The 14,397-nt window shown below is 47.9% G+C and overlaps 1 protein-coding gene across 1 annotated transcript in view; it reads left to right on the top strand.

Moving 5' to 3' along the window:
• LOC124055269 (zinc finger protein GLI2-like) overlaps positions 1-14,397 on the top strand; it is a 41,017-nt gene that overhangs the window by 12,884 nt on the left and 13,736 nt on the right. Inside the window, exons 2-4 of the mRNA XM_046381912.1 lie at positions 5,726-5,831; positions 10,800-11,002; positions 12,603-12,785. Coding sequence (XP_046237868.1) covers positions 5,726-5,831; positions 10,800-11,002; positions 12,603-12,785 — 492 coding nt within the window. The remainder of the gene's footprint in view (positions 1-5,725; positions 5,832-10,799; positions 11,003-12,602; positions 12,786-14,397) is intronic.

The raw sequence follows: 14,397 nt of genomic DNA on the forward strand, positions 1-14,397 counted from the left end.
AGTGCTCAGTACCTAAACACTGACAGGAAAAGTGCGGTTTTGTGACTAACTGAGGTTTTTAGTGTTTATGAGGGAGACAAGACTTGAAGGGAGTTTGGAAAAACATTTAGATTTATTTCCGCCTCATTCAAAAAAGTGGATGATCAGCCCTTGATGTTCACGCTGCTCTGCCACCTCAACCTGCATTTGTTCTCTAAGCTTTTCCACCTGGTTCAGAGATTTCTTCGCTGTATGCCTGTTAGGAAACGTTTATAGGAGCTGAAAAGGTCCGACCCATCTTCAGAGGACTGAGGAAGTCCGGGCTCTGCTCTCCATCATGCACACCAGCAAAATGTCAAACAAACACGGGCGACAGTAAAATAAAGCTGGTCAGGATGGCGGCGCTGCGGGAGCAGCTGGGTCAGAAAATAGAGACACTTCTGCTTCAGCAGATTGCGTCGGACGTGCAGCGGACCGTTTATCGACACAGGAGGCAGTCGAGTGCTGACGCGTCAAGATGGACCTCCATCTATTTCAGTAGATCGAGCTGGAGGTCCAGGCCTCCTCGGGGAGGATCGGGGTACTGGGGAGGTGAGTGGCGTGAAGCAGGAAAAGACGTGTTCTTCCACGTGCGACACGTTCATCAGGACAAGGTGCATCACTCAAAAGATTCCCCCGAGCTCCGTCTTCTCTCGCGTTGGTCTCTCCCTCCTCCCACGTCTGGGCCTGCAGAGGCCTCCACCTCATTAGGACACCACAACAAGAACCTTCCAGAGCTAATGTGTAAAACTCAGGTGTTATTCTTCGCCTCTTACCCCCACCACCACCGTTCTGGAGAAGAACTGGGTCTCTGTTTAATTTACAGATGAAGTAATTTCCCATTCGGCTGCTCGACTAGTCTGGGGCGAGCCATAATCCCAGGCGCCCCCCTAGCAAGGGTGCCAGCGGGGTAATATGGATGTTAGCTGGGGAGCACGGTGACAGCCCCGGAGCCGACAATTTAATTCATTGTATTTTAATTATCGCTCTCATTCACCAGCTACAGGCCCGTTCGTTGGCTCCTCTCGACAGCAAGCCTTTATCACCGTCCCGTCGAAGCAGATAATAAACTTCTGCTTTCAGGTAATTACTTAATCTGGACAAACTTGTGTGTTAAGCAGTGCTATTAAGCGAGGGGGTGATAAATCAGGCATGCATTGGAGGTGGGTGATTACTCCATGGTGCAATCAGTCTTTGAACCCTCGCAGTCCTTTAAGTACCTAAATTGCACAAACAGCATGCTAACAACATGCGGCTCGCGGCACGGCGAGCACAGGAGGCCCATCAGCGCAGCTACATCGCTGCTCGCCTCATTTTGTTAATGCCAGCCGCCGTACGCTCACCTTCAGCCCGGTGATGCATGGAGGTTATTAACACGTGGCCTGAGCCCAGCTGTCCAAGGCTGATAAGTAAGTCTCCCTGGTGGTGGTTTGCCTCCAGGACCACCTCGTTACAGCAATACTGCATGGAGGGATGGATGAACAGCAGCCAAAAACTTCTTGATCTCTCATCTTTCCCTCAAAGAAAGAAAAACTCCAAAACACCAAGAAGTTGGTGGTTTCAAAGTCATCTTTTCTTCATCTGTTTATGTTGACTGACTGAAGAAACACAATACTGATTCAGCTCAGAAACGCTTCTCCTCCTGCTGTGACGTAAACCACGCCGACTCGTCACCGCTTCCTGGTAGAAGCCCTCTGCTGTGCAGGAAGTGATGCATTTTATGTCCATTGTTTATGTTCGCTAAAACAGACCGCGTTAAGTCGTGATGAAAGAACTCGAGTGTGCATCAGTTTGAGCCAACTTTCTCTGCTGCAATTTCCTGCTCAGATCTTCTAATTCCTCCTCACAGAGTAAGATGGAAAAGATTTTCTCAGTGAGGGTTGGCCAGCTTTTCACTCCTGTGACTGACATCATCTGGCTGTTACAGCCACTGTGAATCGCTGATGGAGACAGAATGATGATCTGCTGCTTTGTCCCACTTTCAAGGCAGGACTGATAGCCACTGGCCAGATGTGGGAAGTGAAATCATATGAAAGCCCAGAGAGGGTGTCGACACCCGATTTCAGCGCTCCAAAAGGTTTACACAAACATAACAGTTTTGGAAACGCTTCATCAGCCTCCTGCAGGAGAGGAAGGAATAATGCAGCAAGTTACTCAAGATTTCAGAATAAGCACACATCTCTTCAGTGAAGCGATTCTCTGTGATATCGCGGGATTGCTGGATGGTAAGATGAGGTGCTGCAGCAACAGAAGAACACAGCGTTTCTGCTGTGTGCGTACAGAAGCAGCGGCTGACTATGAAAAAGAGTCGGCCTGCCGCGGTGCTCCACCAGGCACTAAAACAAATGCTATCCAGCTAAGACTAATAGTTGGCTGGAGCCTAAGCGAGGGCACTGCCTGACGCTGCATACGCCCAGGGGGGATCGGGGCCCAGTGAATCAGGTAAATGTGCCTCTTGAACTCTCATGAGCGCTCGCCTTTTGTTCCTCCTGTGGCGCCAGAACAATGGAGCTGTCTCGGTGATAGAATAAGCCTGCCCGGTCAATCCCCTGGCCGGGACACCAGGGCCGCAGAGGAACGCTCAGTTTGGAGGACTACGGGACCAGCCTGACGGGCTGAATGACTTCCTCCAGGTCCAACATGTCCAGACTGGAAGGGTCTTCCTGGTTGAGAAGTCTGAGCCCTGACTCAAAACTCAAAAAAAACATTAGCTCTGTTGGGACAGAAACTTTTGGACCACATTTACCAAAACTTGACCCAAACAAAATGAGAAAAAAAGTTTTAGCAACGACTATGAAAACGTCTCTTTTGTCCTCCTCTGGAAGTTGAATGCTGTCCAAAACGGGAGAAAAGACTTTCCACTGCCGCACTGTGAGCAATACTGAAGCAACGGGTTTAAAGACTTCTTCCTCTCAACGTCATGTTTTGCTGACCCAGATTCAGCTGCTTGTTGTCTCCCACCTTCTCCTCCCCCATGACCCCCTCATATAATTCACCCCCAGCTGTTATGAATGGTGCATTAAGTCGAGCTGCTCTCTGAATGGGGCCCTTTAGCTCTCTCTCAGATATGGCGGCTCTGCTCGGCCTACACAGCATATGCAGTCAGACGGAGGGTAATTATACCAAATTACAATGGAGAATGTCTGGGGCCGAGAGGGCGGTCAGTTTGGTCACAGAGAAGGAGTGAAGGAAGGAGACTCTCCAGATAGTACGAAACAGAGATTAAAAAGAAATAAATAGAGACTGACTGGAAGACAGTGATAGGAATAACAACAGATAGAAGCAAAGCTAAATCCAGAAAGGAATACAGAGATGGAGAGCAGAGATAAAGTCAGAAACAGTAAATAGAAATAAAAATACAAACAGAGAGAAATATGGAGATAAAACCAGCAACAACTCATACAGTGTAGAGCGAACAGATATTGGCAGAGTGTGTGTGTGTGTGTGTGTGTGTGTGTTCTGTCATGCTCCAAAGCTGCTGCCGTCTGACTTTTGAATGTCAAGTGTGGCGCCTTTATTACACACACGCCTGAGGCTTTTTCCATGACAAACCCAGAGAGGAGGAGCAGTTACGGCTTTAACACGAGTCAGTCACAACTCGAACACTCGGGAACTGAGTACAAAATCCAGCTGGCATCGTCTTCCGTCAGTGCAACAGGAGAACAAGAGTACTGTGAACCTGAGCTGCTTGTGCAGTAATGATATTTGATTCTGTCTGAAACACCTCTCGTGCAACTGACCTGAATTTGCTGAAACATCACAGTGACGTGATGAAAAAACCACGAGTGAGCCACGAGTGAAAGAAGGTCGCTGTTGGTATTCAGCACCAGGCTCCATCAGACCCTCCTTAAAAAACTAAACACGGCGCAGACGATGTTAGGACGAAGCTGAAGGAATCCAGTCTGGTCCCATCAGGCCTTGCTGGCATTTTGCAGACAGAGAATGAAGTAAAGAGGGCTATTTCTGTGGGTGTTTGGGGACCGAGCCCGTCCGTCAGGCTGTCAGGGTGCAGAGTGAGAGGAATGGACCTGGAATGCTGACTCACTCAGGTCCCGGGCCCCTGGGAGCCCCTGGAGGCCCTGTTATCCCCTCCCAACGGTCAGCCGAAAGCAGATAATGATCCGTGATCCTGACCCCTCCGCTCTGAAATCCCGGGTCACCCTGCCAGATTCCCGCTAGAGAAAGAGAGTGTGTGTGTGTGTGTGTGTGTGAGAGAGAGAGAGACATGAGACACATTTTAATGCAGTCCAGAGACCAGCTAGCTCACCTCCTCGCCCTCCTCTCTCCCTCTTCTTCTTCTTGTCTTCTCCGGCAGCTCGGAGACGAAACACACCGGGTTGCAATTAACAGGATGTGAAAACTGTACAGAGGGCGAGCGAGGGAGATGATGAGAGAAATGTAGAGAGAGAGAGAGAGTTAGTCAAAGCCCTCATGGAGCTTTTCCAAAATAAAAACCTGAAGAAAATGTTAACAAGAAACATAACTCCATAAACTCAGTGAAAGACCCCAAAGGCTTCGTTTATGTGGTGGTAAAATAAAGACACGACATCTTCTGTGGTTTCGTGTTATCGCTAATTAGTTGTGATGTTCTGGGTAAACTTCTCACACACATGAAGAATCCTAGACTTTAATGAAAAATAAAAAGGGCCATTAAAGGACGCACAGACGGCTATTTAACGTAGTCGGCTTAAATTGGAAGCTGGAATGCATCTTCATCGCTTCACCTTCGGGTTTTATTCGCCCTCGAGGGGACAAAACGATTCTGTGCTGCAGCCAAATAAAACATGCAGACATGATCCTAAATGGTTAAATGTGACAGATTAGTGCACAGAACTGGAGCTGTTGTTACGATCTGGGTTAACACTGTGTGTGTGTGTGTGTGTGTGTGTGACAGATTGCATTGTGGGAAACGTAGGACTAGTGTTTTAAGAGCGTCATCCCAAACTAAAGCACTAAAAGTCTGAATATGTCAGCCCGTTGTGCTCCGTCACAGATCGTTTTATTCATCTGTCTCTCCTGCGAGTCTCCGGTCTTTAGGGAAAGGCTTTAACTGTCAGGCTCCTGAGTGAGTTTACGTCAGGATTTTCTCACCTGGCGGCTCGATCAGACGGAGGACAGGAACGCCGCGTCCGTCGCTCCGAACCTGGAAGCACAAAACAGAATTAAACAGAATCAATTCGTGTTACTCACACCCATCATGTTGACCCAGGAGTGTGTGTGTGTGTGTGTGTGTGTGTGTGTACTCAGTGTAAACCAGTTTAGGGCTTTAGCTGTGCTGCTGTTTGCAGCTGCAGAGGAGACGAGTGCGAGCACAAGAAAGCTTTTCCCAGCGCTGTCAGTCCCAGTTTGAGTCCGGGCCGCGGCTTCCCTGCACACAGTCCATCATCCCGTCTAGTTCAAAGACTGTCTAGCTGCAGGTCTTTGTCAAAAGCCCGGCTGGATATCTTTTATGTTCAAGATGTAGGATTTCTTAGGACGACTTTGATTATTTATTTATTTATTCCGCTTCTCTTGTGTGATAGAGCCAATATTTTACACGAAAGTGCTCAGCTCGCTCTGAAATTCATGTTGCTTTATTGTAGCCCTTTTGCCTTTGAAATTTCTCTCTCTCTTTTTTTTTTGGAAGTCAAGCTCTTTTTTTGAAGTCTTCTCCTCTCCCTCCCTCCCTCATCTAACTCTGTCTTCTTCTTTGCTTCTGTTCTCGCAGCCCCACACCACATCTTCCCCACCTTCCACACGCCGATCCCCATTGACATGCGCCATCACGAGGGCCGATACCACTACGAGCCCCACGCGCTGCACGCCCTGCACGGGTAAGTGGACTTTTTTCTTTTGGGTAAATATTTTCCGAGGGGATTTCTGCAGGTTGATCCGAGCTGGAGTCGTCAGATCTTTTTGATGCAAATCGTTACTTCCTGCTCAGTTTCTACTGCACGGCGCAGAGGCTGTTTTCCTTCTCTGCTTGCGAGTTTATGTTAGCAGCTGCACTGATGAGAGCTGAGCCTTCGCCAAGTTCAATATCAAAAGCAGATGACAACATGCTGACTTCCAAAGTGAATAATCAATGCTACTTCTAAATTTCCTCCCCTCTGCAGCCCTTGTTTCCGATACAGCTTGATTATGTGGGCAGGCTTTGCTTTTCTGGCTCCAACCATCTGGGGATGAAACACTCGGATGCTGTGAGGAGTCAGCTCGCAGCCTGAGAACGTTCAAAGATCTGCTCTGTCTCAAATGCCGAGGTGCCTCTGAGCAAGGCGGGAACTTCTGGCTGAACTCACTGAAATGGATGCAAAGGCAGAGTGTGACTGGAATATGGTGTCATCTCAAATGATGAAGATGAAGTAAACATGCAATATCTTCTGAGATGAAATCAATAACAATAATTATCAAAAAAACAACTTGGCTTCCTGGGTCCCTGAAGGCCCTGGGGGACATTCACAGCTCGGCCCTGCAGCCTCATATGCAAACTCTAACAAGGAGTTCACAAGGAATGAAAGGGTCACACTGGGGCTTCAAGGTGCATTCAAGTGCACCTGGTAAACTCAGAAATCTTTACTGGAATGGTCATAAAAGTGATTTTCTTCGGTTGAAAGATGCAGACCCCATCTGTCATGCCTGTGTTGTGCTTTCACTGCAGCATTTTTAATAATCAGAGGATAAAAAAATATCAGATTTTAATTCCATAAAAAAATTAACAGAAAACTCAACCACATTTTCCCACACCAGATCCCCCTGCACAAGTTTGTATAAAAGCTGTTTCCCTGCAGCGTTTCTGAAAAGTAAAATCATATTCAATTCTAGTTCATTTTGGACAAGCGCAATATTTCCTCCTGAAATGCGGTGGAGCAGAGTCTCGCTCCGTCAGTGGCGATCAGCAGGGCCAGATCCATCACCGATGGTGTAATACAGCCAACCTCAGTCCACCACCTCTTTATATTCATTAACGGCTCGTTGTGGAGCTAATCTGTGTGGTGCAGGCCGTGCTGCCCCCGAGCCAGCGCGATAATTAAACTCCACGAGTGCAGAGGTCACAGTACAGGCTGGTGGTGAGGCTGACTTCCAGACTGCAGTCCTATTTATTTTCGAGAGGGAAATTCACGTTGGGAGGAAAACAGAGCGTGTTGTACACAACCATACACAAAATTCTACTTTACAGCTTTGTTGTTTGGATCAGGATGGATTAGTCCACAGAGAATTTTTTTGTGCTGCTAAATGAACCTTGCAATGAGAGTGCTGGCAGAGATTTTGGTCTATTCCGGTTAAAGTTGTGGTGGATGACAGTGCATTCTGGTCCTAATGAGAGGCTTCAAAATCAGAGTTTCACTCTTGAGATCAGTGTCAGCGTGATTAAAAATGGGTGTGTTCAGAGGTTGATTGCTGTTGCACGCGTTTGTTTTAACTGCTGATCACAGAACAGAAACTTTAGGTCAAACAAAAGCTTCTTCTGTTTTTTTTAAATGCAAACTACGCAGTGGGCAGCTTAGAAAACAACATGTTGGGAGTGGGATGAAGTCAGCCAGAGCTGCAGCACACTTTGAAACTGAACCACAAGCTTCCTGCAGGACTTCAGCGTTACTTTATCACAAAAGAAAAACTGGCGTCGGGACAAAAAAAGTCAATAGATTTCTCCAAATAGTACTCTTACATTTAAATTCACAGATTTGATGGTGATGCATACTTCGCGCCTGGCGGCAGCAGGGCTATTCATCACACCGGCTGGGAGAGTGGAGGGCGGGGGAGGGACGGGTGGGGAGGGTGGCTGTCCGCAGACTCGGCCACCTTGATTAATGTGATTTGATCTTGACAGTGGACCCCTAATTCATCAAGACCTTGATCTAGCTGTCGCTCCCCCCTGCCTGTGCCAAATTCACCTAATTACAGGAACATTGCGCAGCAAATTAAGTGCGGTGTCATTTGTCGCCTGGCGCGGCACTTTATTATACACTCGTGGCAGCGTGTCAGAGGTCCCCTCCTTGATTGTCTAACATGACATCCCTGCGCCGTCCCCTTTATCATTGTTTGCATATAACATAATGAGAGGGCTGGTTATTTTGTCAAGCCTGTCATAAAAAGCAGCCTCTTTTTTCTTCCTTCTTCCACACTGCGAGGACGGTTTTTCTTCCCTCGCAACCAGATGACAGCGAGGGGAGGAAGCTGCGGGAAGAGCTGGGAGGAAGAAGAGGAAAAGTGCGTGGGAGGAGGGGCACTTCCTCCTCGGTGACGGTGTCCTTTCTGGTCCTGTGGATGAACTGATGGAAGAGATCTCTCACTCCAGGCTTCACCCGCTCCATTAGCTACCAGTCGAGTTCAGAACCAAACTGTGAAGCCCCTGCAGGCATGACAGAACGAGTGACGATTAAAGGATCGGGTTCTGGACAGGACTCAGCCATGAGTTCTGCTTCAGTTAGAGAAAGACAGGATTTCTGCTCTCTTTGAGACTTGAGATGGGATAAGCAGTCTGATGAGGCCTCAGGTTCTCTGCTTGTGAAACTCTCTCTGTGCTCTTCATACACCTGCTGCGTTTCGACTTCATGGTGTGATATGAGCTCTTACGTGAGGCGTCTCCGTCCAAATGACTTTTTAAGGAGGCCATGATCTGCAGCGCTGCGATGTGTTTGCTTGTATCTAGGTCATTTCTGCCTCTGCTCGAGGAGGAAGGCGTTCGGGGGGTTTTTGGGGGGGTGGGGGGTGTTGCCTGTTTAGTTTGATGCGTCCGCAGACTCGTAAACCTACAGTGGGAGTTTATTCAGCCATGAGCTGGACGGCGTGATTTATCTAAATCAGAGAGCTCCCTGAGCCCGACACCGGAGACGAGACTCACTGTCACACTGTAATTCATCTCTGGTGTCGCCGAGGAACCCGTCACAACACACACACTAAGAATCTCACCTCAGATGCATGCATGTGTCACACTGATAAGTTTAGTTTTAATGAGTTATCTGATGCTATCAAAAATGACGTCACCATAACAAGATGGCGGCGCTTGTATGAGGGATGTGCTTTCTTCAGTTTTGTACAGTGGGAGGAAGTGGACAAAACACTGTAGCGTGAAGTCAAGAAAGGATCGCGGCTCAGCTGATATCCGCTCATTAAAAGGCTCAATTCGGCCCTGATACCAATCAGATTAGATCTGATCAATGGAGCCTTAAAAATGATGTAAAAGATGAACATCAAGCACATAACTTTCTCCTTTCTACTCCAAAAACCTACAAGCAGAGAGAAGAAAGTTGCCCATTTACACCAATCAGACTGAGTTTCAGCCATCCAAGAGCACATCTGTTCATCTTTAGAAAAATGTTTAATAAAACAGGAACATGGGACAAATGGCCGTCCACTCAGGAGCCTTGAAGCTCCATGAACATGTGAACGCATCGTTAATGAGCGGAGAGACGGAAACGAACCCTCCTGTCGTCTCGGCCCGCTGCCCGGCGCCGGGTTACGCTTTGAAGGCCAAGCATTGTGAAAACTCACCCACAGCCTGAAACTTTGTGAATATCACATGACTTATTCACTTATTTTTAAGTGTGCCTTCTCCTTCACGGAGAAAAGCTTTTCAGGCTGCATGTAAAGAGAGAGAGAAATATTTATACGCTTTATCACAGCAAACAAACGCTCTCAGACTGGATTCAAAGACAGACTGAGCTCACCTGCAGGCTGTTACATGATGAGAGCATTAAAAATTCAGACACACTGTGGGGGTGATTATGTTTTTGGGTGGAAAATCAGATCTTTATCTTCTGCACGGAGAAAGAGAAAAACATTGGCTCCCTCGTGATGCAACCCAACCATCGGGCTGCAAAGTGATGAAGCTTTTGTTGGATGCTGGATGATGGACACTTTGGACTTTTAATGAAGCAGCCAGGTAAGAAAAGAGTAAGACGAGGCCGACACAAAGATCTGGAGATCTGGAGATTCCTCTCAGTCTCCTGCCGACAGAAATCTGTTGATTTCCCTGAAACAACCCAGAAGTTCACAAGGAAGATGAATGAGATCTCTGAGATAAGCACGTTTTAGTGCAGTCTGTGACTGATGAGTATCTTCTGCCTTGCCTTCCATTTGCACTTGTTCAGTTTTATGATCCAGTGGACTGAGTGAACCCTAACAGAATTACTGCTGCATTCTGGATTTGGTTGTTTTGATTTTTGAGGCTCCAGAAAGCCAAACCTAAATATCTTAAGTGTTGTGTCAGAATCTTTTCAAAAGCTGTTGGCTTTGCGCTCTTTTATCAGGTTCATCTTCCAAAAAAAAAAAAAAAAAAGAAATCGACCCTGGAGAACTTCTTTCTCTCCAGATGAGCTCACGCTGACAAACGACACCACAAATGCCCCACGGGTGGAGGCCTTGCGACTGCTCGTCTTCCCGACCCCGAGCTCACCCCTTCCTCTGCCGCCCTCTGATCAAAAGCTCAACACAGGACTCGTGTCAGACGTGATCTCACCCTCAGCGCCGTCTGTGCGCACGCGGAGATTCAGACGATCAGGTTCATACACAGATTACTCAAGACGAGTGTGTCGAGGGCGAAGGCGCCCCAGGTGTTCGTGTCAGAGGATTTTTACACTGACACACACACACACGCACTCAGGCCCACACACACTGTCCTGCTGCCACACACCCATCACCAGAACAACTTATGTGGATTTATCCGCCACTGAAAATAGTCCCCAACAAATGCCTCCTGTTTGACTGATCGCAGTGAGCAGCCGGGAGGGATTTGTTGTTTTTGACTGTAAAAAAATGATCAAAATCAGCCACAAATGCATCTCTTCTTTCTCCTCGTCCAGCCCTGCAGGTCTGTCCGGCAGCCCCGTCATCTCCGACATCTCCCTCATCCGCCTTTCACCCGCCGCCGTGCCGACGGGCGACTCTCCCTTCAGCCCGCCTCACCCGTACGTCAGCCCTCACATGGAGCAGTACCTGCGCTCTGTGCACGGCAGCCCCACCCTGTCCATGATCTCCGCAGCCAGAGGACTCAGCCCTGCCGACCGTAAGTGTCAATCAAACCTGTTTGCACTGTGATTTGCTTAAATCCCTTTTTGAAGTTGAAATCACAGGATGAAAAAAGGGAGAAAAAAGAAGAAAATGAAAAACAATTGTTGCACAAAATTTGATTATTTTTTTCTGACTTTTTTCTCATGATCCTCACCTCTTCAGACCTTTAAAAATCAGACTGAGAAGTAAAAAAGTCACACTCGCACTGCACACTGAGGCCATAACCTGTGTCCGACCATTTCAACATTTAGCAAAGTGTCTAATCAGAGCAGGACGTCCTGTTGTTTCACTGCATCCGCCCAGAAACAGAAACAGGCTTTATGTCAGAGATGCACGTTGAAAAGCTGCTGTGCAGTTTCACTACAGTAAAGTGAAACGCTGCTACATGAATTGGTTTTGCATTTGCAGCGGGGAAACCTTGACCTGAGTTCCCAGGTGCTTTGATAAAGGAAAAACAGTGCTGGGAAATACTCATCCACCCCCCTCAAAATTACCAGGACGCGATGACAACTCTTTCTTCAGCGCTGAATTACAATAACAGATTGGAGCGAGGCAGCGGGGACGGATATAAATCTTCTTTTACAGTCTGTCAGTGGTAATGTGGCAGTGCTTTTAAACTTAAATAAGCGGCCGTGCCTGAGATCGGGGCGTGATAAAGCCCCGTGAAAGGAAACAGTACGGCGAGACTATTTGAGATGGAGGAAATGCAAATAGCTTGTTGAAAAACGAGGCCTCGGTTTGGAAACGGGGGCCGCTGGATTTTATGTGCTCCAGGTGACCTTTGATTTTTCTTAAGTGACAGGTCAGTAATTTGTATGTTTAATATGGATCTTTTCATTTATTAAGTCCTTCCACCTGCTTTCCTACAAAGCTTCATCTGATTGAGACAAACGCCCTGGCCTTCATCTTCCTCTTCCCTCATCATTTTAAGTTTTTAAGGTGGAAATGTGAGAAGTCAGCACAAGCTGGACGTCTGCTCTCTTTAAGGTGGAGAGTCTTAATATGGTCTGAAAGACTACTTGGCGACAAGGCCAGGAGGTAAAACAAGAGGGGGGCAGTGGGTACGTTTGGTTTGCAGACCGGCGCCTTCAGGAGCAGGCAGTGGGGTAGGAAAGGGGGAGTGAAACAAATTCATATCAAACTCTTATTGCTGTTCTGGGTGCAGTCAGCACTTCATGATTAACATTTTCACTCTGTAAGTAGAATAAAACCAAAAAATCCGATTGGTCAACAAACACACAAGGGTCTGGGAGGTTGGTTCAGTTCAGAAAAATTACTTCAGCTGTGCAAGTTTTATAGTCGTCATGACATTCTGTTAAAATCTTTAGGAATGAAACAAAGGAGGAAAGAGTACTTTCAGTACTGCAAATCGAGTGCTTTTTACACAAACTGGTACTTCGCTGTGAGTCTGAGGAGACTGAGGCAGGCCAGAGGCCTCGAGGAGGGGCTGGGGTGGGAGCACCTCCACGGGCTGCTGCACATCACCGACCCTGCCCCCACTGGCCCCTCGCACCATTCAAAGATCTCCTCAGGGTGACACGGGACACATTAGGAATTCACCTCCCTCCTCCTCCCCCCTCCCCTCTCCTCCACAGTGGCCCATGAGCATTTAAAAGAACGCGGCCTGTTCGGGCTTCCTCCTCCTCCTCCAGGGACGAACCCGGCAGAGTATTACCACCTGATGGCCAGCCACCGGAGCCCCTACGGGGAGCTGCTGATGCAGGGGGCCGGTGCCACGGCGGGGGCTCACCTGTCCGACTACGTCACCCCCATTGATGGTGAGTAACTGTGGGAACAAACAAGCTCAGACTGTGGATAAATCATAAATCAGATAACCTTTAGGAGATGTAAATATCTTTCCTCAGGTTGTTGTTGCATTTTCTTTACTTCAGCTAACAGTCACATATGAGAAGCAGGAAACTGTGAATGTTTTAGACGTTTCCAGTGTTTGTTTTGAAATGGACAAAAGAAAAACTAAAATTTACACACAACAGGCTCATTATTACTAATTTTTGGAAGGACAGTCGGCTGTCATGTCAGTGAAGGGCTCTTCCGCTCTTTATGTTTAGCTAACACGGCGGCTTGTCGTGCATTTCGAGGAAGCCCAGGCCGTCCAATGAGCTGCTTCCACCCAAGAGAATGAAATCCCCATCAGGGCGCCGAGCCCAGGTGGATGACGAAACAAAGATCACAGGAGAGGCCTGTGATTAAATAAAAAGCCTGGGATGCATTTCTCATGTCAGACAACTTCAAACGACCGTGGGCCTTCAGGTGTCGGCCGCGGTGAGCCTGGCACTTTTCCATAAACAAGGAGTGACATTTCCAGAGTGCGGGCGCACGAGGTGGCAGCAGGTGTATTTAATGTGACAAATGCCCACCTCGCTCGGCACCTTAAAAGGGCAGCCGCGATGGTTAGCCTGATGATGAACACCAGACAGTGTGAGACAACCTCACTTCTCATCTCAACGCCTGCCTCTCTGCTCTCCCAGTGAAGCAGCACTTCCTGTTTGTCTCCAGACATACTGACATGGTGAAGCACCGCGCTTTGGGAGGCTCAGACATAAGATTTAACAACAGTGGGAAATTTTTCAGTGTTTTCTGTGCATCGTTTTGCTGCAGTGAGAGTTGGATGCAGCCTTGAGACATGGCCAGATGTCACTGGACGTTTAAAGCAGGTTTATTGCAAACGTTTAAAAAAGAAAATTCCATGTCAGCCCAGGAAACGTTCAAAGCAAAAATCAAGCTTTGTAACACTGACATTATTCTTATGAATTTAGGGAATGCACCAAACATCAGGCTCAGTGGAAAAGTCGAAAAGACGACGTGCAGACGGAGGGTCAAACCCCCACCTCACTGCAGGTCCAGCAGACCGAGCGCAGGGCTGCAAACGAGCGTGGAGCGGTGCTGCCGGCAGGCTGCCAGCAGCGTGAAGCCGTCCAGCCGGGCTCACTAAAGCTGTCATAACTCATCCTGCCGCCGACCCGAATGCTGTGCAGGCACCAGGGCCAAAACAAACCGAGAGCACGATTGGCTCTGACTCGCCAAAATGTCATTGTTAAGTTATTCACTGAAATTGCGGGATGTGAGAAGAAAAAATCACTTGAATGGCCAAGTGCAGAGTGTGTTTGGGTATTTGAAACAGTGGAACAAACTGAGGACATTTTATTCCTCCACATGTCTGGAGGACAGGAAGTGAGGCTTGAACTCCATGTTACTGCTGAGCAGCGTTTAGAGGGTGAATGTGAGAAAGAAGCTGTTTGTTTGTCACATGAACGCGTTAATCCACCTGTATCCAGAACACGTAAAAACACCGTCATGGCCCTTTAAATGCCTTGCTCATGAGCTCCTTGCTGAACAAAGACAGACCACGTCTTCTTCTTCTCCTCCTCC

Source organism: Scatophagus argus, chromosome 24, assembly GCF_020382885.2.
Source record: "Scatophagus argus isolate fScaArg1 chromosome 24, fScaArg1.pri, whole genome shotgun sequence".
Taxonomy (NCBI): Eukaryota; Metazoa; Chordata; class Actinopteri; family Scatophagidae; genus Scatophagus; species Scatophagus argus.